The following is a 26,742-nucleotide window of genomic DNA, read 5'->3' on the forward strand; positions in this document are numbered from 1 at the left end:
CAGTGCAACATCGTTTGCTATCCCTGCACTCACCATACTGCACCATCCTCCATATGTTTTCTCTCGTTACTGGAGACCCGCTGGACCTCATGAAGTACATGGCATTTTTAGCTCCGGGAGGCGGCAGATATTCTGAAAGGACAAGATCCCCTTTGAGTTTATACGCAAACAACCTCGCGCTTCTATCGCTTGTCAGGAATTTAACTGTTTCTTTGCGAACCTCATCTTCCTGCCACCAGACAAACATCAGGGATTGCATGAAGCACAAGCGTCGCACTCACAAAACTCTGATCTTCAGCGCACACGTGGGATTCAATCAACCTATCCCTGATCCACTCTACGCACTGAAGCAAACGCATGCCTTCCAAAGCTGAATCTGAGGGATCCTGCTCCGAGGGAAGGTCGGCCAGGATCTCTCTTGTAGTTGCAGACGTGTTCTTTTTCACGCTGATTTCTGCAGTTGCTTCAATCGGAGAGGCCTTGATCGATGAGACCGCGATGGAGCCATTCACATTTTCGTTCTTAGGGGAGGTTTCAGAGGCGGTTGGATCTTGTACATCAGTTCCATTTGGTGATGCTTGCTCTTGCTCTCCTTGACTTCCGCTTGCCTCTTGACTTGTTTCATTCTCAGCAGGTCTCTCAGGGCTCTCGCCATTCTCATTACTCTCTTCGATCTTTTCATTGTCAATCAGTTTTTCTTTGCTTCCAACCGGTGTATCCGTATCGTTGTTCTGCGGAGAGACGTTCTCGGGGCTTTTCTTGCCTGAATTTGGATCGTCATGCTTGTCGTCTTGACCAAGTCCTTCCGCTTGCTCCTCTCCTTCCATGACCGTCGCTTCTACCCCCTTCTCCTCCTGCTCCTCCGCCTCCGTCGCCATTCCAATCGGCCCGCGGGTACCAGGACTTCAGAGAAACACTCCAACTGCTAAAATTGTATATTGAAATTCGAAATGTGATAAGGATATATTCAAAATGAATACCCAACTCCAAGGTAACTAACGGTTGGGCTCCAATGCTCCATCACATTCACCCTCATCCCCCTCTAGCCCCGCCAAACCCACTGGGCCTGATTGGGGCCCGGTCTGCCCGGGCCCCGACTGAGACTCCGGGCCTCTTTGCTACCAGTGGTTTACTCAAAGTTAAGTGATCGGACGGACTTCCAGCCATTCACCGTGTAGTGACATAGTAATATTTACCCAAGGGGAAGTATCCAGTACTATCTTTTCTCAACAAATTGCATACGAAGCCTGCGGAGGGAGAAAGGAGCATGTTGACCTATTGACTCTGGCGAGCAGGTAATGGACGGCCGTTTGGAGGGGACAAATCTGCACTTTCAGTGTTACAGGAGATCTACCAGCAGCTTTCTTTTACAAGTGACTCAACAGCTATGGATGCGTACATACGAGATGGTGATACGTTGGAGTATTTTGGAGGAGTGAAAAGCAATGTTCATGAGGACATCTTGAGGCTCGGACCATAGTATGATAAATAGCTTATGAAAAATATAAATAGCATATGAAAAATGATATGGCATATCAATAGCATTTGAAAAATGATATGGCATATCAATAGCATATATGAAAAATGATATGGCATATCAATAGCATATGAAAAATGATATGGCATATCAATATCATATGAAAAATGATATGGCATATCAATAGCATATGAAAAATGATATGGCATATTCATTAAAAGTATTGCGGCATAGTCACTGAGTAGCATACTAGTTCTGACTAACAAGAAAGCATTTGTGCCACTATACGCTGTGACTCAATGACCCCTTGCTAAGACATGACTGGAACAACTTGTCAGTGGTATATCACGAGAGATATTTGTGATAATGAGCTAAATTGAAATCGAATGTCTGATGAGTCTTGAACACAATCAACGTAGAGCCTGACGCCACTCGCGGCCTACAGCCTTGGATTCTACTTGGACGTACAAGAAAGGTTAAGTTATCATATCTACTTTACTTCCGACAACAAGCTTGACGCCTCTGCGACCGCTGCGAGGACATCCGTCCAACCAGCGACCTGAAGCTTGAGGGCCTGCAATAGGTGAAGTCATCATGTGGAATTGCATACGAGCAACGCACTTTTCTGTACAGGTCCTTGAACGCATCCTTGTTGCGATGACTGCTGGCTCCACCTCGTGCCGGTGCCGTCGTCGACAAATCTCGCAGCAGACTTCGAAGGTCGTCGAGGACGTTCTCTCTCGCCGACTTGATGTCGTTGGTCAGCTGCTGACTGCCTGAAGGAAGTCTCCGAGCGATGGCAAGGGCGTCTAAAGATTCCTTCATCGCCTGCTCCTCCTGTCACTGCCCGACAGCACAGCTGCAGCAACTTCACCTGCAGGCTCCTGGGGTTGGAGAACCTCCTGCGAACAAGTTTGGAAAGCGAGGAGACAGCAAGGAGGAACAAGGCTTCTCCTCCCTCCGCCTGCCCTGCTCGTCAGAGTGATACACGAGAGTACCTTCACCACCTCGCTGCCACAGATGTGCATGCACTTTCTGAGCTGGTTCTCAGCTGCTTCAAACCGTGACTTGTGCACCCTGGATGCCGGGCTGCTTCCCAGCTCTCCTTGGCCCAGGTCGAGCGTCTTCAAGTAGAAAGAGCCGAGGGAGAGATGTGACCGGGCCACCCTCAGAGCTGGAGCCTGCTGCTGCTGCAGGAAGTCCAGGGCCCTGACCGCAGCTGTCACGTGACCTCCTCTTCCGAGTAAAGTCACCTGGCCCTCAGGTCGACTATCAGCTGGGCGTCTTCTCTCGCCCCTTGATCGCTCCACCACTGAGCCGCCGCGTTCCCCGAAGGATCTTCACGTAGGATGTCCTTCTCGAGGAGGGAGGCCATCTCGTCCAGAGTCTCCGCTATCTCCCCCTGCCGAACCCTACGGTGAGCGTGACTGACTCGAATGACTCTGACTCGCCTGTATGATCTTCCACACCATCGGATTCGTCTGCCTCGTCTTGAGCGCTTTGAACGCCAGTTCATACCTACGTCCCTGTCTCACTCTCCGCCACATCATCAGCCTGCCACCCACATCGGGATGGAGGACGCGAAGCAGGCGCGGGCAGGGCCCTGAAACCTTCCTCCGCCCTCTTGTCGCAGCATGGAGCTCCTGCCCTTGCAACATCAGTCGCTTTCATCTCCCGCTTCACCAGCACCTCCCCCTCATCAGCCGGCCGAGGTTGATGGCAACAACCGCTTGATTGTCCTCATCCCTGTTGACGTCCATCAGCAGCTATCGCGCTCAGTTCACGAGTTGACAACCCGACGGTTGTGAAGACGCTGAGCGCTTGCTTCCAGTTTGTCTCCGCCTGCAGGCGATCAGCACGAGGAGGAGGAGGAGGAGGAGGAGGAGGAGGAGGAGGAGGAGGAGGCTGGGGCACCTCGTCGACATTCATTTCGCTCCAGAAGATCTTAGCCATTTCGTTACGCGCGTGCCCGAGACGTCGCTGAATTAGCGTGAGAAGACAAGGAGGCAGGCGATCGCCTTCACCATGTGGATCACAAAGTCGACGTAAGAGCCGTGAAAGGCGAAGTAGCTCGTGGCCTTCTCGTAGTGCCTCAGCGCCTGAAGGTCCGTCAGCTCCTCCGCCAACATGAGCGAAGCTCTGACATGTTGCAGCCGCGTGCTCTTGGGCATGGCAACGACGTCCTGTAGAGGAATGTAGGGTAGATGTTCACCGTGCACGTCGAGACCAATCAGCTGCCCTCCTGATTCCAAATTGTTGGAAATTTCCTCCACATCTGGAATGGAGTGAGGGACAGAGGAGGCGGAAGACAGGAAGCGACTCTCTCAACATCATCTCACCTTGTTCTGGAGCCTGGTCACTTTCCTTCTCCTCCTCCCCGTCATTGCTGCTCGTGTCTCCCGGGCTGCCGCTGTTGGGGGACGCGAAGAGGTCGCCGAGGAGGACGCTGAGGGGGAGGGTGAGACTGATGTAGGAGGGATGAACAAGGTCACCGTAGGCGGGCGAGAAAGAAGGCCTCGAGCGGCTTCAGCCTGTTGGCTGCCGGTGACTGGTGAGAAGAAGAGAGGAGGCGTTTCTCACTGCGAGTCCTTCGACGAGGTGATGGCACATTGGAAAGCGCGTCGGAGCATCAGAAATGCGCTGGGAGGGTGGGATGTCAGAACAGGAGTCAAACTGCACCTGGCGGCTGATCTCAGCTCACCTGTCAAACTGCCCTTTGGAGACGTGAACGTTGCAGAGGAAGACAAAGCACTCAAGGGCCTGTGGGTGGCAGGTGACTGGAAGGAAGAGAGGTCCCATCAACTCGCCTTCCTCTTCAGTCGGTATAGAAGCGATCCACCGCCTGCAAGGGTTTGGAGGACGTTGATGCCCCTGGTAAGGCAGAAAGGTCATTAGGAAGCAGGAAAATCATAGTCGTTCCATCATCACCTTGACAAGTGACCGACGGCGCACTGAGTATCGAATCGCTTGTCTGAGGAGGGGAGGACGAAGGTGTCTGCATGTAGCGCATGATAGCTCTCGACGCACCTTCGAAACTTCCTCTCAGAATGGGGTAGGAGAGGTGAGGGAGAGGTAGAGCCTTACCCCAGTCTTCTCGATCTCACTTTGCTGCTGATCTCCTTGTCATCCTTCATGTCGTCTTCGATGTCGATGGCAACATAAGTTTCTGCAATCCCTTCTTCCACGGTCGCAATGAGAAACCCGTGCTCCCTCTCGTCCAACAGTGAGGAACAGTGCAGCAGAAGCTCTCTCCTCCTCGTGCGATGCTCCTGCTCCACTGCTTTAACTCGCACTGCATGTCTCTTCCCTTCCCCACCTGCTTCAGGCTTCCTGCAAGACTGATCCAACATGTGTCAGTGTCTGGAAGAATCATGGGAGAAGGATAGAGAGATTGAAGAAAAGGAGGAAAGAGGAGTTGCACTGGAAACGACAAGTAGCAAGAGTGGAAGAGCAGAGGAGGAGGAGAAGGAGAAGAGCAATAGGCACGGGTAGGAGGAGGCTGCTCACCGAGCTGCCGCACGGAAGCACAACATGGCGACAGGGAATGCAAAGCGAGGAGGAACAGACTTGATATGACTGAAACTTTCATCCTTGCTGGCACCCATCGCTCGATTCATCGCCTCGAGATTGTACAACTGCTCCTCGTCATCGCAAAGTCTCCTCCTCCCCTCGCCTGCTCCTGCCCTTGATCCTCCTGCTCTTCCTCGCTCCAGGCCCTGCTCCTCTCCTCCCCTCTCCTGCTCCTCCTGCTCCTGCTCCTCCTGCTCCTCTCCTCCTCTCGCCTGCTCCTGCTCCTCCTGCTCCTCCTGCTCCTCCTCTCTCCTGCTCCTGCCCTTGATCCTCCTGCTCTTCCTCGCTCCAGGCCCTGCTCCTCTCCTCCCCTCTCCTGCTCCTCCTGCTCCTCCTGCTCCTGCTCCTCTCCTCCTCTCGCCTGCTCCTGCTCCTCCTGCTCCTCCTCTCTCCTGCTCCTGCCCTTGATCCTCCTGCTCTTCCTCGCTCCAGGCCCTGCTCCTGCTCCTCCTGCTCCTCTCCTCCCCTCTCCTGCTCCTCCTGCTCCTGCTCCTCCTGCTCCTCTCCTCCTGCTCCTGCTCCTCCTGCTCCTCTCCTCCTCTCTCCTGCTCCTGCCCTTGATCCTCCTGCTCTTCCTCGCTCCAGGTCCTGCGCCTGCTCCTCCTGCTCCTCTCCTCCTCTCGCCTGCTCCACCGCTCTCTCCTCCTGCTCCTCCTCTCTCCTGCTCCTCCTGAATGCTCACCTGGAGCTTGTCGTCTCCTTGCTCGCGGTAGAGCCAGTAGGTGGATGCCTGCCAGCATTTCAGCATTTGAGCATACGCGAGAGATTCTTGTGCTACCTCTCTGCTGCACTCTTGACGGAGCCATTTGAGGACTTGCGCTCCACTGCAGGATGCACGCGAAGGTCAGGGGGAGGAAGGAGACGACGAGGAGCCAGGGGAGATGTGGGGGTGGCGGGGGTAGCGGAGGAGGAGGGCAAGACAGGTCACTTTTTCTCGACTCTCTCAGGGCTGAAGGCAAAGTGCGTCATCTCCGGAATATCCTGAAGAATTGTTACGAGTTGACTGAGAAGCTTCAGGTCTCTCACTTGAGTCCTTTTGAGCATGTACCCTTGCATGACACAGTCTTTGTGCCAACAGATCATCACCTGCAAAATCATCGTCGTCAACATCGTTCCCCCCCCGCCCCCTCCCCACCACCAACACCAACACCACAATCATCGGCATCATGATCATCATCATCACCACCACCACCACCACCACCATCACTATCACTATCCTCGTCATCATCATCATATTCCACGTAGTCGCCGTCTTCATCCATGGCTGAACATCCTCTCACACCTCAGGGACGGAAGCGATCACGTTGTCCAACCAGAGGTCAAGGTACGAGTGCAGGCTCATAACCTCAGGGTCCCTTACATACAGCGACACACATGGATGTCCGCTCGACCCGAACACCTTGAGGGCCAAGTCAGCCAACCACCAGCAAAGTGTCTTCTCCTCCTTCTCCTCCTCCTCCTCCTCACCATCACGTCGGACCCCAGCAGCATCTGCATCCCTCCGAACCTCAGACGACACATGCGGAGAATGCTTCACACAAGGTGGTCAGAAGGAGGGAGGAGGGAGGGCTCGGAGTACCTCTCTTCCTGCTCCTCCTCCTCCTCGCTGCTGTCAGATTCTTCCACCTTGAGGTGAACCTTGCTCGCATTCACATCATGCGCTGGTGTTCGTGAATGCTGTTCCCCCTTCTCTTCCCCTTCCTCCTCCTTGGCATCTCGGAAGCTGTTGGTTTCCTTCCCGTCTCCTCTTTCATACACAGATATCGCAAGGGGGCCCTGCCACTCCTGGTTGATGTTCTCCTCCTGCTGCTGCTCCAAACTCTCGCTTCTCCGGGAAGGGACCTGACAACACATCAGACGTTTACTTTTCAATCGATCACGGAGCATCGACCTGTCTCTTGCGGGCAGACGTGCTCCCAGGGCACTCCGGCTCCTCGTCTTCCCAAACCAGTTTCTCTGTCATCTTCACGCTGTCGAGCCTCTCTGTCTCGCTGGCAGATAAGACCCTGTTGTACAACGCTCGCTGCAAGTTTCGGTTCTGCTTTGCTCTACCCGTGAACTTGTCAGAGCAAAGGAGCAGAGAATGGCAGTTGAGTTTCACCTCTTGGAACAAGATTTCTTGGGTTTCTTCCACGAGTTCTGGTCGGAAGCATCTGGAGGACCTGGAGTTCCCTCTGCCAAAGTCAATGGTCAGGATTCGCGAGCAAGGAGCCTCCTGTCTTCTTCACCTTCCGCGCTGTGCTTGCTCATCCTTCCCACCGAGTCGATGAAGAGGGTCTCCCCGACCTGAAGAGGTTGAGGGGTGAGGGGAAGGAGAGGAGGCGAGGAGCAAACTTACCCTGTGGACGGCGAGGGAGACCTGATCATCCGAGTAGGGAAGTGAGAGGATTTGCTTCATGCTCCCTGCCATCCCCCGTTATGGTCGTGCACAACAAACATCCCTGTCGCTCTACCAGCCTGAGCGATGATCTCCAGGTCACCTTCTGCCTGCGAGAAAGAGCCGTCGTAGGTATCTCCACTGAAGTTGTTCACTGCTCTGTCATCTTTGTTCCTCTCTGCCTTCCAGCCCATGACCTCTCTGACCATGACTGCTCCAAACATTCAGCAACAGCATCGAATGACAAATGTACTCGTCTGCCGACTACCTTCAGGCCCTCTCTCCCCATACTTCTCCACCTTCCAACAAGACATCAGCTGCAACTGCAGCAGCGAGGATTCTCAAGAAAGATCTCACCTTGTTCGCCATCGACAGTTTCTCTGCGTCCTGAGAAACCCAAGACAAGCAAAGCGCCTGCTGGTTTCGCGAGTCTTCAGCCTGCAAGAGGCCATAACTCCCCTCTGCTGCAGCTTGCGAGATCGGCAGGGCAGAGAGATCAAGGTTTCTCCTCTGCAGAACGTTGGGAGAGCTCAACGCATCTCCTTCTGTTGAGTTCGCTCTCACGACATTCAAGGATAGAACGTTTTCCTCACCCGGCCTCCAGAACTTAGTCTGTTCGTTGGTGGAACCCCATGCCATGCTGGGGCTTTCGTAGTTGCCATGCTCGTCGTATCCCTGAGAAGAGGGTGAGGGCAGGAAGCAGACGATGAAGGGCACAGCACCACACACTTGCCTGCTGAATGCGAAAGGTGGAGACGGGAGGGACGAGCGGATGAGGGCGAGAGAAGAAGGAGAACGACATCCCAGCACTCGTTCGCTCCTCACCTCCCTGATCGCTCCTTTGGTGTTTTCAGACTCTCACGTACGAGTTGATGCTGGTAGAAAACTTCAGGGCTGCTGTCGTCGTTCAAGGCCTTCAATTCGATCACGAGGCCATCGGTTCGACCTCGATTGAATCCTTGGATGCTTGTTGGGCCAGCATCGCATTGCTTCGCTCTCACTCAACTCTAAACTCTAAATTCTAATCTCCCTCCTACGTCTGTTCCATTGAAGCTTCTCATCAGCACCCTTCTCTCGACCAACCAGACACCCAGCAGGTTTACTCCCCAATCCCTTGCTGCATTGCTTTCTTCGTACTGTTCGTCACAATAGCATCTTAGCTCTCACAGACGTTCGTCTTCCTTCTACCCATCTATCCTCAGCATCTGGCGACACCTCATTCCCCGTCCTGCCCATTCTTTCTCTCCTCCTGCCTTCTATCCGCCATTACACACTTACCTCGAGCATGGAAAATTCCTCAGTCAAGTTCTTGGTCATACAAACGTTTAGTTAATGATCAATTTCAGTCAAAAATTTAGTTGATGGATCAACTTGGGAAAAAGTATCGACTTTGCCAGCCCACCTCAGGAGAATGATTGAACGAAAGAAGAGGCAGACAAATATTACTGCAAATCTAATTACCCAGAGCCAGCCTGGGTCTTTTGCTCTGAGGTGAGCTGCCTATCGCTGTCCCGTTCAGTGAGGGGATGAGGTTCCACCAATGCATGCGTTACGGCCCCAAAACTGATATTTGCGGTAGTAAAGCGATGGAGAGACAGGGTGGGTGATGGCGAAAATGTCGGTTAGAATATTTCAGGGGAAAAGGGGGTACTGCATGGTTATCAAGGGGGTGGGGTTAAAAATTCTGAACAGGTAGGGTTATCCATTTATAAAAGTTGTGGGCGGACATTTTTAGCCAGGGTGGAGGTGGTATGGAATTGAAGGGAGTAGAGGGGGTTGGGGTGGTAGGTCCACTCCGGAAGTAAAACTTTTCTTTCGGTGAGGGGCTTCCCGTTGGTGTTGAAATAGAGAAATTCTGTATTCTGCCACATTTACTAGAAACAACATACTATAATTGAGTAATAATGTATATAATTCAATAAATTTAATGTGTAAATCAGTTTTCTGGGATCTCTTTTTTTGCTGTATTCAATTTCTTCTTCCGTCCAAAGGACCTTGTCGCAAAATTCCTCCTGTCCTCAACCGAAAACGCCCCCCCACCCCCACGTCAGCAAACCCCCTCTAAAACCATGGTGACTTTAACTACCCCCATATTATCCATCTATCACCCCACCTTTTACCAGGAACCCTTCCGGTTCCAACAGCAAAGTCACCCCTGACCCCTTCCCTGAGACTAGGTGATACCACCGGTTCCGTTCTCGTCGAGCGACCCCACAGGTGAACTATTTACGGTACCCCTATTTTCCCCAATGACTACCCTCTCTTTCCCCAGAAGGCACAACCACCGTACCCTACCCTTTATCATTTCAACCCCTACAGGCTTTCCCTCCACCCGCAATGCCATCCAAGTAAACCCGAGCACTATACCTACTTCGTCTTCTTCATACCACCTGCTTTCCTCCCCCCTTTCCTCTCCAAAACCAACCTCTCCTATTTCTCTCTCTCAGTCCTCCTCCTTCCCTAACTTCCTTCTTCTCCAGCTCATCCAATTACTTTTCCCTTCTTTTCTGTTTCACACAAACGATTTCCATTGCCATCGCAAATTCATCCTCTCGAACACCTTTCATTATTCAACATCACCAAGTCTGCTCCCCCTGTCTGGTGCAGCACCCCAGGGAGATTAGTATACTGTTCTGCAGTCTCTTCAACTAGCTTCAGAGATGGTCGCATTTGGTGAATCGGGGAAGCTCTCGGAATTCAAGAACCTCACCCTCATCGGGAAAGGATCGTTTGGGAAAGTTTATCGAGCTGTTCGTCTGTCGGACAATATCGAGTGAGTCTATTCCTGAGCGTCTCTCGCGCCCAGTACTGACTCACTGCTGCAGGTATGCCCTCAAAGAGCTGGACATGCGCCCAATGCAACAGCGAGAGAGAGAAGATTGTGTTAACGAAGTTCGCATCCTTGCCTCCAGTACATGCAATCCTTACATTGTCCGTTATTTCGATGCCTTCATGGAAGGCGAAAGCCTCTGGATTGTCACTGAATTGGCAAGAGGAGGCGACATGGACGCCAAAGTCAAGCGGCATCAAAAGCGTGGGGAGTACATGCCTGAAGATATGATCTGGAACTTCTTCATTCAGATTTGTCAGGGTTTGAAACATCTGCACTCAGCCAATATTTTGCACCGGGACATCAAAGCTCCCAACATCTTCATCACAGGTCCGCGATCGGTGAAAATTGGCGACATGGGTGTGGCCAAGTGCACGAGGAGCGGCATGGCGCGGACGCAGATTGGAACGCCTTACTACATGTCCCCTGAGCTATGGAGAAACCTTCCATACGATCAGAAGAGCGACATCTGGTCGCTGGGGGTGCTCATCTACGAGTTTGCTGCCCTCAAGCATCCGTTCCAAGCACAGAACGAGCGGCAGCTGTACGAGCGAGTGATGCGAGGTGCCTACCCTCCCATCCCTCGATGCTACAGCCCGGAACTAGCGAATGTGATCAGAATGATGCTGACTCAAGATGCTTCGAAGAGACCCACCACGGATGAGCTCCTTGCCCTCCCAGCAGTCCAGAAGCACTTGGAAAGTGCTGAGACAGCTATGGAAGACATGATCTTCAACAAGGAGTGTCTTGTTGGCACAATTCAGGTTCCCAGGATCCTCACGCATCTACGAAACAGACTGCCAGGATCCAAGTATGAGCACGACAGCAGGGACATTGGGGAGAACGGCCCAGTGCCAACCTCACGGAGCTCGGAAGGTAGAACGAAGAGACGTAAGGACCGGGGCAGCGTGATCAAGAGCATGGATGAAGGATTAATCAGGAGGTCGAAATCAGAAGCTCTTGAAGCCCTTAACTCGGAGTTTTTCTCCAAGAAACATGATTCGCTGCTCCAGAGAAACAGATCGGAAGTGAGTGTCCTCCCAAAGATTCCCTACAACATGGCGAAGAATGCAGAGATCGTGAGGATCAGGAGGGACGATGTGCTTGGACGATTACCTCCCATCCCTACGGCCGGCTCGAGATACAGCAGGCAGGAATTGAGAGCATTCCATGATAGACGACGACCGTGGTGAGATGAACTTGTAGAAAATTCAACCCTTTCCCATTGATGTAATTTAGTCTTAATGTGCGATTTCACTTGTTCGAGTACAGAGTAACTTCTTTTCAAGGATGTCAACTTACTAATAAAAAGAGAACAATCTACTCGTTGTCTATGTACATGTCAATCGCTCGCCCCATTCCCTTCAAGCGCCTTGCTGCTGCTGAGGCATCTCCAGAACCCTTCCTGGGCCCTCTTGGTGGAATCGATCGCGTCCTGGAACACTGGTTTTGGAGCAGGCACTTCATCTGTACCCTGGAAATCTTCCAGCAGATCTGTTTGAAGGAGGGCACAGGTGCACGCGGCAACCGACTGGCTCGTGGCTCTAAGACTGTAGCCCCCCTCCAGAACGAGCACGACTTTCCCTCCTGCCAGTTGCATGCAAGCTTGCGTCATCTTGTAGTAGCACGACGGTGTCACTTGGCACCCACCTAGTGGGTCACCTTGCGCGGCATCGAACCCAGCGCTGATGAGGACAAGGTCCGGGCGGAATTCTCTTCCTATCGGGAGGAGGAGCTGGTCGAGGACGGCGAGGTACTCGGCGTCTCCTGCTCCAGGCTTAGGCCAAGCCACGTTGACCGTGAAGCCTTGTCCCTCGCGAGTGCCGCAGGAGGACGAACTGCCGTCGGGGCCTCCCGGATAGAAAGAGCCTCTGTCATGACGATGGACGGAGAAGAAGAGGACGGACGAGTCCTCAAGAAACATCTTCTGTGTCCCGTTACCATGATGCACATCCCAGTCGAAGATCAAGATCCTCTTGGCCCACTGCCTCAGCTTCGCTTCCCGTGCCGCTACAGCAACGTTGCCGAAGATGCAGAAACCCATAGCACATGCGGGCAGCGCGTGATGTCCTGGCGGTCTGACAGCACAGAGCGCCCTTCCAAGTGCGTTGGAGGCGACCATCCTTGTGGCCTCGACCACGGACCCAGCAGCCAGCAGGGCACACTCCCGAGACTGCGGGCAGAGGTAGACAGAGTTCATCTTGGACGCGATGTCGTCGAGCTCCTTCTGCTCCTCCGGCAACGAGCAGATGGTGTGCACGTACCCAGCTGCGTGCACAGATGAGAGCTCCTCGGGCCTCGCGAGACGGGCTCGCACCAACTCCATCCTCTGCAGGAGCCCGTGCTGCGCGAGCTCGGCATAGATGTAGGAGAGGCGGAGCGGCTGCTCGGGGTGAAAGCCGTGGGGCGATTCATGCAGCTCCATCCGTCTGTCGTACACGAGTCCAACTCTGAACCGTGGGAGGGTGTCGTGCACAGACTGGTGCGAGCCGACGAGGTCCTGAGGCTCCATACTCAACCACTTGTCGATCTTCTTACTGTCTCTCGTCGAAGGGCTGGTGCGCGTGCCAGCAGCCTGAGGCTTGACGGCTGGGCTTCCGTTTGGTGCGGAGGCGACGGAGACGTTGATGACTTCGAGCTTGTCGGGGCGAACGAGATGGCCGTGAAGGGGTTGGCAATCAAAGAGCCTCCTCCCCTTCACTGTCCCGTCATTCTTCCCCACGGCCTCTCGGTACCTCACGCCCACCCAGAAGCCTATCGGGAGATTCTCTACCTCGCCGATGAAAGCTACCTCACCCTCCTTGCCCTCCACGCGGCAAAGCTGCCCCACACGCAGCTTGGCCGCTGCACTTGCGAACTCAGCAAGAGCTTGGCTTGAAAGCTGCTTCTTAGCCATCATGTGCGCCCGCACTCGCTCCTCCTTCCATGCAGCGACAGACGCATGCGCGTTTGGCTTCAGACCATCATCATCGCCTCCTCTGATATTCTCGTTCACAACCGCAAGCTCCCTCATGGCGAGCTTGTCCTCGCCGTCGTTTCCTTGCATGACTCTCTCGCCCGCTGGCTCAGCTCATCTGCAAGAGAGGAAATCAGCGCTGCCTTTACTCATTCAACTTGTCGAGCGAATGAAAGCTGGTGATCACCCTCCTCCTTCCTCAACCTTCTCCAGCAGCACCTCGAAACACTATCTCTCCTTCCTTTCCTTCCTCCCCTCCCTCTCCTTCCTCTCCCTGCCGGATGTACCTGCTGTACCTGCTGTACCTGCTCATGACTGCTGTACCTGCTGTACCTGCTCATGACTGCTGTACCTGCTGTACCCGCTCTTCTTGCATCTCTTCTCCTCCCCCCTCCCTGCATCCCGCGCACTCTCCTCGCATCCCGCCTTCCCCACCTCGCCCGCTCCCTTCAGTCCCGGCCTGCCTCAGACCCACCTAGACAAACTCGGATGCGACTGCATGGTTTTTCGGGGAGAGCAAGCAAGGGGTGAAGAGGAGGAGGGGGTCGAGGGAGAGGAGGAGGAGGAGGAGTAGTAGTAGTAGTAGTAGTGAAGAGGAGGAGGAGGAGGAGGAGCCAAGGAGGAGGAGGAGTGAAGAGGAGGAAGGGGTCGAGGGAGAGGAGGAGGAGGAGGAGGAGGAGATGGAAAGGAGGAAGAGAGACTAGTTGAAACCGATAGGCACGATAATGTCGCCTGCCCGATGCCTCCTGGTCCTCGCGATGTTGAGCACCGCGAGCAGTCTTGACCCGTTGAGTCCGCACGCGTGCAATTGCGGGATGTGCGGTAAAGACGCCATGGTGGAGGAGCTTCTCCTTCAGCGGCAGAGGAAGATGATGAAGCTAGAGACTCTCGTGCTGGGATCTTCTCAGGTCCTCGCTGAACGTGACACGGTGGCACTGAGGACTCGATGGGTTGACCTGAACGAGGAGCAGGAAGCAGCCGCTCAGTCTCTTGCTGCCAGCATGCGCGCTGAGTTTCCTGGCTGCCATGACGAGCTCGAGATGCGGCAGGGAGAATGGATCTCCTTCACATGCAGGCTGAGTGACTGCAAAGTGCTAAAAAGCCTGTCAGGCTGCATGTCTGTGGGAGAGAAGTCGAAGTTCAGAGTGCCGAACTCGATAGTGCCGGCGCTCTGCCGGGAGATGTTCGTTCATGGGATGAGTCTGATCAGCTTTCAGAGCGACGGGACTGATTTTCTCCCTTGCTCCACAGACCTCAACCGATTGCTGTCTATGAATAATCAGCCACCAGCCTCTCTGGTACAGCAGGGAGCCGCGTGTCTAGAGGTGTTTGTGATCTGCAGAGACATGAGTCCTGTGAGGCATCTCTGTGATGTCTACTGGAAGAGCTTGTCGGTTGTAAGAAACAACTCAGCGAACAGCACCGAGGACAAGGGAAAAGTGGCCAAGATCAGGTGATAAGGCTCTAGTAAGAGGTAGTTGCGAGACTGACCGGAAGGAAGCCCGAGGCCTGGGGATGAGGTGGAGATCGCCTGGCAAGCCTTCGAAGAGCGCACAGGAAAGCAGCAGGAGACAACTTCTGGCTTCATCTCCCTCAGGGTCCCAGGCAAGTCCTCCTCCTCCAACCTCCTCCTCCTCCAACCTCCTCCAACCTCCTCCAACCTCCTCCAACCTCCTCCTCCTCCTCCTCCTCCTCCTCCTCCTCCTCCTCCCACTCCTCCTCCTCTTCGCCAGATCCTGACGGGGCAGCAGGGACTCAGAACCCCCTGCTCTCAAACGAGGACAACATCAAACTAGCAATGCGGAAGAGAAGAGGAGATGAGCAGCAGATGAAGCTCCCAATGGGTGTCTGGGTGGCTGTTGTGTCCCTCATGGGGGAGGGAACTTCGGTCAGCATCTTCGCCCTGCCCTCCTGTTACTTACCTCCATGAAAGATCGAATGCCTTTGCCCGACCGACACCCAGCAAGGAACTTTCAAGACGTCTTCCTCCTCCAGTCTTCCTCACAGTGTTCCACAGCGTAAGAACTAATTTTGCGCTATAGCAGCAAGTTGACGTTTCCGCGCAGCAGAGAACTTCACGAGATACCGCGTGCGGCTCCTTTCATGGAGTGAAGTGTCGGTCATGAGACTCGAGGAACGGACGTTCAACCATGCAAGGAGGAGGAGGAGGAGGTTAGCGATCGTAAAACGCGTGACCCATCAGGCAATGGACTTTAAGACAACGTTCAATGACGATGGAACTTGGTCCTCTTACATCAATCCCCATCCTCCCCCTGCTGATTTATCGCCCCCACCGCTCTCCATTCCCTCCTCCCACTTCTTCCTCTACTTTCCTCCCCCTCATTATCACCCTGTTGGATGTCTCATACAGATGCAGGATACGTGCACAGATTGAAAGTCGGATAGGATTCCAGCCAGCAAATCAAGATCCCCGAAGGTGAATCTGTTTGCTTCTTTCACGTTGCTAAGTCGAAACAAGTATCCTTCAGGGCCCCGACCCCCTCGCCACCTCCACGGTGCCTCTTCCGAGCGCTCTGCGTTCGTTCTTTGACCTTGGAGACCAGGTGATCAGTGCGTGGAAGGAGAAGACTTTCTTTGTTGGAGACGGAAGTTTGCCGTACGAGGTTGAGAGGGATATCCAATCCCATGACTCTCCTCTGATTTCTCCGGCAGTTGTGCGAATGTCTACAAGAAATGATGATCGGAGACGTTTACGTCGTAGCCATTCCCTCTCGCGCTCTCGACGACAGTGATCATTTCTCTCCTCCTCCTCGTCCCTTGACCGTTCTGCAGAATTTCTCTCTTGGAGCACGAGCATCAAGGATTACAGAATCTTAAAAGCTTGCTTGCTTGACGACAAGAACCTGGGTGCGAATGTACATAGCGAACCGAGCAGTGGCAACGACGAAGTGGATCAGGATGAGGAGGAAGAGGAGAGGGAAGAGCCAGAAGAGGAGCTCGAGCATTTTCTTCTCTACAAAGTGAAAATCCTCGAAGCCATTCCTTCGTTCCAGCTCCCACCTCAAGGTCCTCACCCTCCCCAGCAATGGTCCATCTGACAAGGGGTCTGCAGAGCTTCTGCTTCAAGCCAAGAATCGAATCGCAAGGTCTCGTGGCGGTGTCGGGAGTTTGTGCCTGACTGGCCAAGCAGGGGGGTGCAAGCACGCAGCCTCCAGCATCTGGAAGGTGATCCGAGGAAGGAGGGAGGGGGGAAGAGAAAGAAGAGAGGAGAGAAATAGAGGAGGGAAAGATGGGGGGAAAGAGGAAGGAGAGAGGAAGGAGAGAGGAAGGAGAGAGGATGGAGAGAGGATGGAAACAGAGGAAGGGGGGGGGGGGGGAGAGAAGAGAGTGACATTGTTTGAAGCTGCGGTCGACTTCTTCCTAAAGTCTCACAAGCTTCTGTCCTCAGCAGCGGTGACATGGGTATACGAGTTGCTGTGCTTGCTGACCGCTGGTGACTTCATGCGCAGTCGTCAGTGGATGGGGAAGAGCTCAGGTGCAGGGAGAGGAGAGGAGGGGGGTCCGGCAAGTGACTCGTCAGCAGCACCACCCGATTCTCGCTCATGGCCGAAACTTGCCTCGGAGTTTCCAGCTGCCTGCTCAAGCTCGGAAGGCAGCTGGGCAGGAACTTTATCCCTCTGGTCCGCGACTACTGCAAGCAAGGGCTCGCGTCTCTAGAGACGACCCTCGACGATAGCAACACACAGAGAGTGCGCAAGGAGCTGGTTATGACTCTTTCTTCCTGTCGGTAGCTGCACCCTGTGCCGGGCTGCTGATGGAGGGGAACACAACCTTCCTCCGAGGGTCGTAGCGGTATGGAGAGTCGGGACGACACTTTCTCGCACCTGTAGCAGCTGCTGGAGCTGCTGCTGGAACAGGGGGTGGGTCGGGGCTGATGGCAGGAAGAGGCTGCTCTGCCCCCTTGCTCGTGCGGTTTTTCAGCTGAACTGTGCCGTCAGAGGTGAAGACTTGCTCTGCCGTGTTGTGCTGGCACTCAAACTCCTCCAGCAGCGCCGTTGCCTCCTCCATCACCACCAGCCCCCTGCCGTTGGCTCGAGAGGCCCCGAAGGAAAGTTGAGCTCGAGCTTGTTGGGACAACAGGATCCCTGACCCTCCGTTGCCCTCGAACGAGCAGAAGCGAGCTTGCATGCTTGCTCCCTCAGTCACGGCGAGCCCGCTGCTCTCGTTGTCATGTACTCTCATGTCTGAACATGTCACAACTGTTCCGCTCCCTTTCACCGTCAACCCGTTCCTGCCATTGCGCCGCACGTAGCTCTTCCTGCCTCCCTCCGCCCCCCACAGGGTCACTGCTGCCCCGTCCTCCACGCTCACTCCGTCCTCCCCGTTAGCATGGATCACCTGCAGGCTGGTGAGAGCAGCAGGAGTCACCCCATCCTCACCGTCTCCGACGCTCGCAGCGTCGTTCCGCTCCCCCTCGCCCGAACTCCAGCAGCACGGTTGAGGAGCACATCGCAGCTGTCCAGCTGCACTCCAGCTCCATCACAGACGAGGACGCCGTCGGTCGCGTTCTCCCGGATGATGGAGGACCGGAGAGACATCCGGCTCCGCTTCTCCTCACACACCACCCCCTCCTGCACCTCACGATCTTGCAGCCCGTCAGCACTGCCGACCCCCGCGCTCCCACCGTCAGCCCGTCCTCCATGCACTCGCAGATGATGCTCCCCACCGCCTCCATGGTCCCCCCCACCAGCACGAGCCCGCAGCTACGACTCTGCTCCGAATCAGCTGGGGAGAGAAGGTGAAGAGGATATCCCACCTTGCTGACAGAGCTGTCCTTCAGTCTGAGGTCTCCAAAGCTCTTCAAGCAGCTCGACTTCAGCTCGGAGTTGACAAGCTGCGGCAGCACGTCACTTGAAGCGGACAAGTGCAGGAGGGACCTCAAGAGAAGCGCCGGCGAGGACGCAGAGAGTGAGGTCTTGCGAGGAGAGGATGCAAGAGGTCAGCTGGAGCTGCTGCTGGGCCTCGCAGATGTTCACTTGTTGCAGTCACAAAGGTCAGTGGGAGCAGGCGACTTCGTTCAGCTACCTTGTGCCCCGTGCGCCTCTCCCCCTTGAACGTCGACAGTGACACCCACGAGCGATAAGTTGAGACTCTTGCCGTCAGGTCGTCAGCAGAGCATGTCAGCATCTGCTCGCTCACCAGGTCTCGGCACGAGAGCACGCAATCAAGGGAAGTACATCCGTAGGCTGATACTATGGAGATGTGTTTCATCTCCTTCAGCGGGGTTCCTGATGTGTGATGGAGGTGAGAACGGCAGAGAAGCTGAGTGTTTTCAACCTGTCAGCTCGTATCGACCTCGGCCAATGATAACAGCGTCGTGGTCTTGTGCTTGCTCCAGCAAGGAGTTGATGACAAACACGTCTTCATCGACTTCGAACATGGTGTAGTGGAAGGTCTGAAGGAGGTCGATGAAAGCCTGAGAATCCTTGACTTGACCGTCTAGTTCAGCTTGTTTCACTTCTCTCGCTCTGTCTCTTCCATCTCTCACGATGATGGCTCTTCCTGTCAATCTGTTCTCAACCATCTGCTCTATGCTGAAGTCTCCGGGAATGCTGACGTCATCAGCTGCTAGCGATGTGCCTGGCTGATCTTGTTGGGGTTTGGTGTAGGCGATCATACCCTTCTCCCTCATGATCTTCTTCCTCTGCATCGACCCTCTTCGCTTCAGCAGCGACGAGTAGCAGAAGTGAGAAAACTCCTCCATGCTCAGAACTCCATCTTCGTCAACGTCGTTCTGTCGGATCATGGCATACACCTCCCCCTCCATCTTCTTCATCCCCAGCACCTCCATGGCCTCGCTCAGCTCCGCAACCCCAACACGCCCTGACCCGTCAACGTCCATCTTCTCGAAGATCTCCTGGATTGCTCGGACGAGCTCGTCTCCTGTCAACCCGTCGATCTTCTGCGTGAATAGCACAGACGCCTTGGAGATGCCGGCCCAGGAGCGGAAGGTCAACCCCAGCTGAAACTTTGGGGAGAAGAACGAGCTGGCGATCTTCATGTTCGGCTGGCTGTGCTGAGCGATGTCTTCGTTGACGCTCCCAAAGATAGCGCAGTTGACAACCTTTATCACTGCGGCGTCTTGCGACCACACCCCGTAGCCGTTGCCCTTGACTGTAGAGTGACTGACGTGAACGGAGGTCTCGCGCTCCTTCAAGTCCTTGTCTTGGATCCCGATGGCTAAGATCCCGATGCTCTCGTTGTCCAGTACCGCACACTTGCGGAGCTCGACGCTGCTGCCGTTGAGGATCCAGAGCCCGTTCTTCTTGCTCTGCGTCACTTTGGTCTGCAGCATCGACAAGCTTGTCTGGTAGTCGTTCACACTCACTCCGCTCCATCTCGATCGCGATATCATGCTGCCTTCCACCTTCACCTGCGCTCCCTTGCCGACTACAAGTCCTCTCTGACCGCTCTCGGTGACTTCGAGGGCGATCCCGAGGAAAGAGACGCCTCCTCCCTTCACGTCTACTCCATCCTTGGCACACTCACACACCTTCACCTCAGCAAGTTCTACTCTCCCCTGCTCCATCACAAGGACCCCGTTTCCTCCGCATCCTCTTACTTGACTTGCCTTCATCATCAGCGCTGCCCCTTCCCCCTCGCCCTTCACCACAACTCCGTTGCCTGCCTCCGTCGTGACATCTACATGCACCAGCTCCATCCTACCGCCCTCGACCTTAGCGCACTGGGGAGGCCATTGGAACGAGTCGTTGCGTCCCAGCAGCTCTAGTATGATGCTCTCGACCCGGCTGGACCCCCGCAGGCAGCAGAACACAGAGTCTATCATGCTCCCTCGCACTTGAGCCTGTTCGGGGTATGCGACGCCCATTCCTCCTCCTCCGAACCCTCCGCTCGCCCGGGGGAGCTCAGCAGGCAGTCTGCTCCCCTTCATGCTCTCGAGGGTCTGCTTGATCCCGCTGCCTCCTCCTGGCAGAGACCCCGAGAGCTTCTCCAAGCAGAACTTGAACAGCTTCTCCTCCGAGGGCCTCGATGCCGCCGCTGCGTTGAAGTAGCACGAGCTCACTGGTCTCGAGCTCCCCGACGCTCCGTCTCTCCCTCCCACTCCTGCATTCTCACCCAGCCCGCTGCTGCCATGCTCCTCTAAGCTTGCGTCCCTCCCATCACTTCCTGGCGTTGTTATCGAGTCTGTTGCTCCTCCACCTCCCCCAGCCGCCACCAACACCGCTCCGCTCGAGAGCTCCTTCTTGAACACGAAAGTCCCTCCTGCTCCGCCCGAGCAGCTCCCCATGCTGTCAGACAAGGTAGAAGAAGTGCCTCCTACCAGCAGGAGCACCCTCTCCCCCTCCTCCAGGTGGAACTGCGCCTCTATCACCGCCCCTGTCCCTCCCTTGCGATCTCCGGCCCCTGCTGCTCCTGCCCCTGCAACTCGCAAAGCATACGTGCTCTTGATTGGAACCGTCCACAGCTCGACCCTGCCGCTGTACTTGAAGAGCCACTCGTCCTCCAAGATAACGTCCAAGATCCTCACAAACCCATTCCCTTCGTTTCCCCGCAGCTCTACCCTCCCCTTCACAGTCTGATACCCAACGTACTTCGACACGCTCTTTGCTAGATTGCTTACAAAGCTTCCTCCTCCGCCGCCTCCTCCTCCTCCACGACCTCCATACCCACCACCTCCTCCCCCCGACCATCCTCCCCCACCTCCTGCAGCGTAGTTGATCTCGGGGCGAAACACCAGATCCTTCTGCAGGAGCGTGTGAGCAGGGGATGGAACGAGATCACAAAAGCTCTGCTACCTCCGTCACAAACGGCTCGCTGATCTCTTGGATCCCTCGCTTCACTATGATCACGTCCCCGTCATGCAGCTGCTGGGGTCCTCCTGGACTCCCTCGCAACGACGAGGGGGCTGAGAATCCGAGGCTACTGAGAGCGATGCCGTACTTGTGGCTCAACACGTGCGGCTGTTTGAAGAAGAGCACAAAGGGACAGGCTTTCAGTCTTGCCTTCTCGAGCGACCTTGTGTTGATGGCATTGCCAAGCTCTCTCGAGTATTCTTCTACAGTGGAGGAAATCTTCTGCAGCTCTACTCTCTCCCTCTCCAACATCCCGTTGAGCTCCTTCCATGACGTGGCTGAGAACTTTTTCATCACCTGATCATGAAATCCTTGCCGCTGACTGCAGATTGCTGCTCGGAAGAACCCATGTCTCACAGGAGGCTGCTGAGCGTTGGGAACATACCTGACTCCCTCCTTCTGCTCTTCCTTCTCCTCCTCCTCCTTCCCCTGATCATTCTCCTTTCTTCTTGGATCATGTCGCTTCATACCTCAACGACCAATCGGATCAAGATGGAAGCACGTGATGCGTTCCCCCACTTCGAACAGCAGTAGCTTCTACTTTCTCTCTGATTTACTTGCTGCCTCCTTCCTGCTCCCATCCAGCCATCCTGGTCCTCTACAGCTCCTATCGAGCCATCCTCGTGCGCAGCAGTTCCATTCTCGACATTCTCCCTCCTCTGTCTCCCGTTCTTCGTCTCCTTCCGTCACCTCGTTTCCTCTCTCCATCCTGCCTCTTGTGCCCTCCCCCTCCCCCCTGCCAAATTGTCCTGGGCCTACCAAGGAATTTGATCTCCTACCCCGCCCATATGAAATTGTTTGCCCTCACTCCCTCCACCTCTCCCTTCACGCATGATCATACTCTATTCCTCCTTCGCTTTCGTCTCAGCATGCTTTCCCCTTCTCCCCCTCAACTGCATCTCAACCTGGTTCCTCCCCTCCTCCTTACTCCCTGCACTTCCTCATCGGAACAGCCTTTCATCTCCCTGCTGCAATCTCTCGACAGGGACTGGGCTCTTTTGGCCCCTTGTCGTATCAGAGAAGAGCATTTACTTCTTAGGTCTAGTGGAATAGACGAGCTTGGGAATGACAGGCTCTGCACGCAAACTCACTCACGAGACTGCCACAACTCATGACAAGCTCACCTGCTTGCTTGGCGGTGGCGGTGGCAGTAGCAGCAGCCGCAGGCATCTTGGGGAAACCCAGCAGCGATTTCATGAAAGGCACCTTGAGCAAGAGCACCTGAACATTCAGCCATCAGTCAACGGACAAGGCCAGGTGGCAGGAGGCACCTGGAGCAGGGAGAAAACGTTGGAAGGGATCCAGTAGAGGAAGACTCCGTTGGGGATTCCTGACATGATTACGAGAGGAACCATTGCAACCTGAGCGCAATGACATCAGGTAAGCAGGTCCAGCTGAACTGCTGCTCTCACCGCAAACCCACGCATCGCGAACTTCATGGTGGACTGCTGGTCTTTCATGGCCTGCCCGGTCTCACCTCCGAGCTCGATGGTCGCCAGCATCGACAAGCTGGCGATGACCGGCAGCATGTATGTCGGGTCGACGATGGACAAATCCTGAAACCACATAGTCCCCCCGTCCTTGAATGAAGGGTAAGTTGTGGCCATGTGCCTTAGGGCAAAGAAGAAGCTGACGAAGATCGGCCCCTGACTTACTCGTCACCATCACGTAGACATCCCCCCCAACAAGTCAACCTGTACCGCCAGACCGATGAACGATTTCCAGGGGTTGCAGTGATGCTTTGCGAACAGCTCCTTGAGCTGCTTCTGATAGACGTCAGTCGCCCTGGGAGGAGCAGAGTATCCGCCAAGCTTGCGCCAGTTGTTGGTGATCACCTCCATCTCAGGTTTAACAAGATTCAGACGAGCAATGTTCTTCATCTGTCACAAGTCTCAACGAGAGCAAGACCAGGAGCTGGACCAAGGGCCGGCAATCAGGCCAAGCAAGGGGAGAGGGGAAGCGGGCAGGCAGCAGGAGCAGGGGGGAGCCAGGAGGAAGGAGGATGGCAGCACCTGATAGACCACGACAGGAAAGAGGAGAAGCCTAAGGGAGAGAGTGATAGCACCGATGGACATCCACCACTCCAAGCCGAAGTAACCATGAATCGCTACGATGGCTGCCTCGGCCAGGGCCGGGGGAGACCATCCCATGGGCGAGGGGTCGGAGATCCCCTCCACGACATCGGCGACAGTCACCATGGCATGCGGAGAGGCTTCAGACATGTCAGAAAGAGGAGAGGAGCTGCTCGAGCTCGTTGACGACATCATCCGTGCACCCGGCGCGCTCGCACCAACCAGCATCAACCTCCTTGGCACGACGGCTCCCAGCTGAGCATGCGAGGATGCGCAAACTGCATGCGTCGTGGGTGTTGGAAGCTGGATGTGCAAGGCTCGAGCCGGTGCCGATTGTGCGGGCCTTGAACTCTCAGGACTCCAGGAGACTCGGTTCTGTGACAAGTGGGAGATCGTTGCTGTGAAGGACGGGATCAGCCGCCTCTGGAAACTTTGCTTGTGCAGAAGATGCGAGAAGAGCATCTTCCCCAAAGAAGAGGACATCTCCTTCAATATCTCTCAGCTGCTCCTGTACAAACTTCATCATCGAAGAAACATTCGAAGCAAGATGAAAATATGCTCCAGTACTTGACTATAGTCCCTCACTTCACCTGCCTTTCCTCCTCCTTGAAATCATTCTCCCTTACCGTAACATGAGATTCAACAGCCTTATCTTCCTCTTCCTCTTCCTCTTCCTCTTCACTCCCCTTGCCATCTCCTCCCTCTCTTGATATCGTGCTCATAATCGTCTTTCATTCCTGCCTTCCTCCTCCTCCTCCTCCTCCTCCTCCTCCTCCACCACCACCACCACGACGACTCCCCCCAGCCCCCTCCCTCTTCGTCGTCCTCTCTCTCATCATCTACTGGACCTCTCTGGCTCCACACGTCCTTCCCTTATCTACCCACCCTTCTCCTTCCTCCTTCCTCCACCACATCCTCTGCATCATATGCAGGCATGCGCTTATTTCATCCCCCTCTTACTCGTCTCTCCATTGGCCCCTCATCCCCCCTCAAACGGAACTGAAGACTTGTCCCTCATCCCCGCTCTTGCCCGTTTCAGTTCATCCCCCTCTTACTCAACTTCCCTCACAAACTGAGAAATGGTATCGCCGATGTCCAATGTTGAGGTGGGGTAGTCGATACACCCCACCTTTGAAAGGCTCAAAATGAAGAAAAATATGGGTGGGGGTAGGAAAAGCTTGTATTGATACAGGTGGGTCCATTCAATGTTGATTATAGGGGTGGGGGTAGTAGAGGCTAATTCAGAAGAAGGGTGGGTTAATTCCTTGACTACCCCACAATTGTCAGCAGATTTACTACTTATTCAGGGGGTGGGGTGACCATCTCTCTAAGAAAAGTCACCCCACCCCCTGTAGTTCGTTCCCAGCTAGAATTTAGATAAGGGGTGGTGTATCCTTCCCCACTGAACCCTAGTTCGTTCTTCTTCACCACCTTCACATCCTCTGCTTGGAACTGAGTTTTCCGTCTCTCATCCACCATATCCATCACTCCTCCTCTTGATAAGCCAGAGCCGTGCTGATCTGACACGCTGATCACGTAGGGCCATCTGTTCCAGTGTGCTGTGGTGTCAATCTTGACTTTGCCTTGATCAACAGAAACCAAATGGAGCCACGTTTGAAGCTGCAGCTGGAGATCACAAAAGGTCAAAGACAATCAACATGCGACGTGAAAACATTTTCCATCGACTCTGAAGAATGGCTTGTTGATGCCGTCGATTACTACTTGTAAGTTTCAACGGTTCTTTCGCTTTTGTCTATTCTTTCTTTTCTAATCCGTGTACAGGACGCATTTCTCTCTTTCTGAACGTCGAAACGACCAGAATGTCCTACTGGGCAAGAAAGACGTTGAGAACCTTGCGCATAACAGGCCGAACCTTATGCTGAAAGAGTATGTTACAAGGGAGGGAAAGGAAGCTTGGGGAATCAGCTTCTCGCAGCTCTGTAACTTCACTACAGAAATCTTCTCAGGAGGCCACAGTCACCTGGGAATTCCTCGCAAGTTGACGATGATTGGTCGACAGAGCAAGATGAGGACTATCCTGTCCATAGATACCAGCGACTCGACTCCTGCAAGCGAACTTGAGCCGACCAGAGGAGTCGAGGAAGACCGGAGGAGGAAGAAGCCGAGAACCAAAAGTCCAGACCCTCTCCCATGCAAGCAAGAGGAACACGATGAAAACATTGTCACTGGCAACAGCAGATCGTCACAGGAGAACGAGGCGACCGATCAAGCTGCATCAAGCCCACATTCTCGAAGGACTTCCAGTCGCATCTCAAGCTTGAGAGCCAAAGCTGAAGCACAAGAAGACTCGAGCAGCGTCGTGAGAAAGACGCGATCGTCAGGCAGAATCAGGAACTCTTCTCAACATCTAACGGAGTCGTCAGACTTTCAGCTTGATGGAGAGCACAATGAAGAAGATGACGAAATGGCAGTCGACGGAGACATTTCCAATTGCAACGTCGAAGCCAGCATTGAGGATAATGCCATGGATGATCCGGACTTCAACGCAAGTTCTCCTGATCCTGGGGCAAGGACTCAAAAGCGAAGAAGAACAAGAGTGCAAGAGCCCAACGATGCCGATGCAGACAGCAATGACATCTCGCACGACGAGCTCGGGGATATCAGCGAGGCGCAGCTGACGTTCATGTTGCATTTCGAGCACTACATCAACGAGCTCCAGGAGTTTGAAGCCTCCTCCGACTCTGATTCTCCGATCCCGGACTCATCCTCCGGGCCGCAAGCGAAGTCAAAGTCGTTCAATCCTGAGTACTGGGAGTTGCTCGAATCGCACTGGAACCGTGATGATCGGGATACGATAGCGAAAAAGTTTGACTCCCTAAAAGTCGGGGACATTGTTTCCCTCGACTGGAAGATCAAGAATGGGCAGAAGACCTGGCTCGGCGTAGTGTCTATCAAGAGCGAGAAGGACTTCATGGTGAGGTTTACAGACTCAAAGGACATTCGCTTCGCTCGATCAAGCAAAGCTGAAATCGACGTTATCCGTTTCAACGAGGATGTCTACAAGCAGCGATGCGAGCAGATCATGCACAGCTCAGGAAGCATTCTAGAAAACGCGGACTCATGTCCCATTGCGCATCAGGTAGCGCAGATGGTCACCTCCCGGCTCAAAACAAAAGAGATCCCGGAGGAGCTCAAAGACGAGCTTCACATTTCTGATTGTGACAAGAGGCGGCTGCACCAAGATGAGTATGTCATCGTCTATCAGCCGCATGGTTACAACAAGAACTTCCTCGTGGGCGACTGGCTTCTCGGACGAGTGGAGGAGGTGAGGAGGAGTGCAGGGTATACAACGAGCTTCAGCGTCTTCTTCTACAATCACAGCTACTCCGGCCTCTCCAAGTATGACGCGTCAAGCAGCAGGTCGCTCGTCTTCTCCATCAGATTACCGGATGGTGAGGAGGACGACTAGGAGCGCCACTCGGCACTCTGGCTCGCCGATTCCAGAAGGTTGAGGTGAATGACTTGTCTTGCACGCAAGCATCACCGGCCTGACATGTATTCGCCAGTCCATGAAGATCGTTTTCTTGGATCTAGTCATGATTCGCATCAGTAACAGTGTCTGGGTTGCTATGAGCTGGCCTGGCAACGGAGTTTCGGGTTGAGT

General features: G+C 54.4%; 8 protein-coding genes across 8 annotated transcripts; 3 read left to right on the forward strand and 5 right to left on the reverse strand.

Annotated features, from left to right (window-relative positions):
- Positions 1-1,931: 1,931 nt before the first annotated feature.
- Positions 1,932-8,262, reverse strand: GUITHDRAFT_165742 (hypothetical protein). Its single transcript, XM_005823391.1, has 31 exons — positions 8,158-8,262; positions 8,018-8,099; positions 7,782-7,969; positions 7,693-7,723; positions 7,501-7,635; positions 7,386-7,450; positions 7,276-7,333; positions 7,149-7,221; positions 6,939-7,095; positions 6,627-6,889; positions 6,515-6,578; positions 6,330-6,446; positions 6,074-6,133; positions 5,976-6,028; positions 5,826-5,871; positions 5,730-5,777; positions 4,985-5,112; positions 4,582-4,807; positions 4,179-4,237; positions 4,058-4,117; positions 3,817-3,923; positions 3,502-3,752; positions 3,392-3,457; positions 3,273-3,319; positions 3,167-3,223; positions 2,947-2,995; positions 2,731-2,879; positions 2,485-2,686; positions 2,352-2,441; positions 2,099-2,305; positions 1,932-2,051 (listed from the first exon to the last, which is right to left on the reverse strand). Exons 1-31 carry the CDS (start codon positions 8,224-8,226, stop codon positions 1,968-1,970), a joined length of 3,291 nt encoding a protein of 1,096 aa, XP_005823448.1. The 5' UTR covers positions 8,227-8,262; the 3' UTR covers positions 1,932-1,967.
- Positions 8,263-10,001: 1,739 nt separating this feature from the next.
- On the forward strand, positions 10,002-10,876 carry GUITHDRAFT_155234 (hypothetical protein; the record flags this gene model as incomplete). The annotated part of the gene is made up of 2 exons (XM_005823392.1): positions 10,002-10,197; positions 10,250-10,876. Coding segments are annotated over exons 1-2 (724 nt in total), but the record flags the coding sequence as incomplete, so codon positions are not given.
- An 870-nt stretch (positions 10,877-11,746) lies between these two features.
- Positions 11,747-12,649, reverse strand: GUITHDRAFT_59248 (hypothetical protein; the record flags this gene model as incomplete). Its single annotated transcript, XM_005823393.1, has 1 exon — positions 11,747-12,649. A coding segment is annotated over one exon (903 nt), but the record flags the coding sequence as incomplete, so codon positions are not given.
- Positions 12,650-12,901: 252 nt separating this feature from the next.
- Positions 12,902-13,150, reverse strand: GUITHDRAFT_78895 (hypothetical protein; the record flags this gene model as incomplete). The annotated part of the gene is made up of 1 exon (XM_005823394.1): positions 12,902-13,150. A coding segment is annotated over one exon (249 nt), but the record flags the coding sequence as incomplete, so codon positions are not given.
- A 785-nt stretch (positions 13,151-13,935) lies between these two features.
- GUITHDRAFT_145741 (hypothetical protein) lies at positions 13,936-16,269 on the forward strand (the record flags this gene model as incomplete). Its single annotated transcript, XM_005823395.1, has 9 exons — positions 13,936-14,663; positions 14,768-14,808; positions 14,944-15,098; positions 15,144-15,228; positions 15,277-15,382; positions 15,582-15,647; positions 15,690-15,774; positions 15,884-15,959; positions 16,004-16,269. 9 exons carry the CDS (start codon positions 13,936-13,938, stop codon positions 16,267-16,269), a joined length of 1,608 nt encoding a protein of 535 aa, XP_005823452.1.
- Positions 16,270-18,902: 2,633 nt separating this feature from the next.
- GUITHDRAFT_39886 (hypothetical protein) lies at positions 18,903-19,094 on the reverse strand (the record flags this gene model as incomplete). Its single annotated transcript, XM_005823396.1, has 1 exon — positions 18,903-19,094. A coding segment is annotated over one exon (192 nt), but the record flags the coding sequence as incomplete, so codon positions are not given.
- Positions 19,095-22,073: 2,979 nt separating this feature from the next.
- Positions 22,074-23,267, reverse strand: GUITHDRAFT_117364 (hypothetical protein; the record flags this gene model as incomplete). Its single annotated transcript, XM_005823397.1, has 6 exons — positions 22,074-22,120; positions 22,170-22,266; positions 22,317-22,406; positions 22,458-22,691; positions 22,740-22,925; positions 23,058-23,267. The coding sequence occupies 6 exons, from the start codon at positions 23,265-23,267 to the stop codon at positions 22,074-22,076; spliced, it is 864 nt and encodes a 287-aa protein (XP_005823454.1).
- Positions 23,268-24,719: 1,452 nt separating this feature from the next.
- GUITHDRAFT_165745 (hypothetical protein) lies at positions 24,720-26,587 on the forward strand (the record flags this gene model as incomplete). Its single annotated transcript, XM_005823398.1, has 2 exons — positions 24,720-24,841; positions 24,900-26,587. 2 exons carry the CDS (start codon positions 24,720-24,722, stop codon positions 26,545-26,547), a joined length of 1,770 nt encoding a protein of 589 aa, XP_005823455.1. The 3' UTR covers positions 26,548-26,587.
- Between the last annotated feature and the right edge of the window lie 155 nt (positions 26,588-26,742).

This window comes from Guillardia theta, assembly GCF_000315625.1.
Source record: "Guillardia theta CCMP2712 unplaced genomic scaffold GUITHscaffold_109, whole genome shotgun sequence".
Taxonomy (NCBI): domain Eukaryota; class Cryptophyceae; order Pyrenomonadales; family Geminigeraceae; genus Guillardia; species Guillardia theta.

Bases quoted from the DNA above. Each gene is read 5' to 3' on its own strand.
- GUITHDRAFT_165742 (XM_005823391.1), bottom strand. From the start codon at position 8,226: ATGTCGTTCTCCTTCTTCTCTCGCCCTCATCCGCTCGTCCCTCCCGTC. The intron at 6,890-6,938 runs GTCGATGCTCCG...ATGTGTTGTCAG, and splicing joins CGTCTGCCCGCAAGAGACAG to GTCCCTTCCCGGAGAAGCGA. The intron at 4,118-4,178 runs GTGAGCTGAGAT...CCACCCTCCCAG, and splicing joins TCCAAAGGGCAGTTTGACAG to CGCATTTCTGATGCTCCGAC.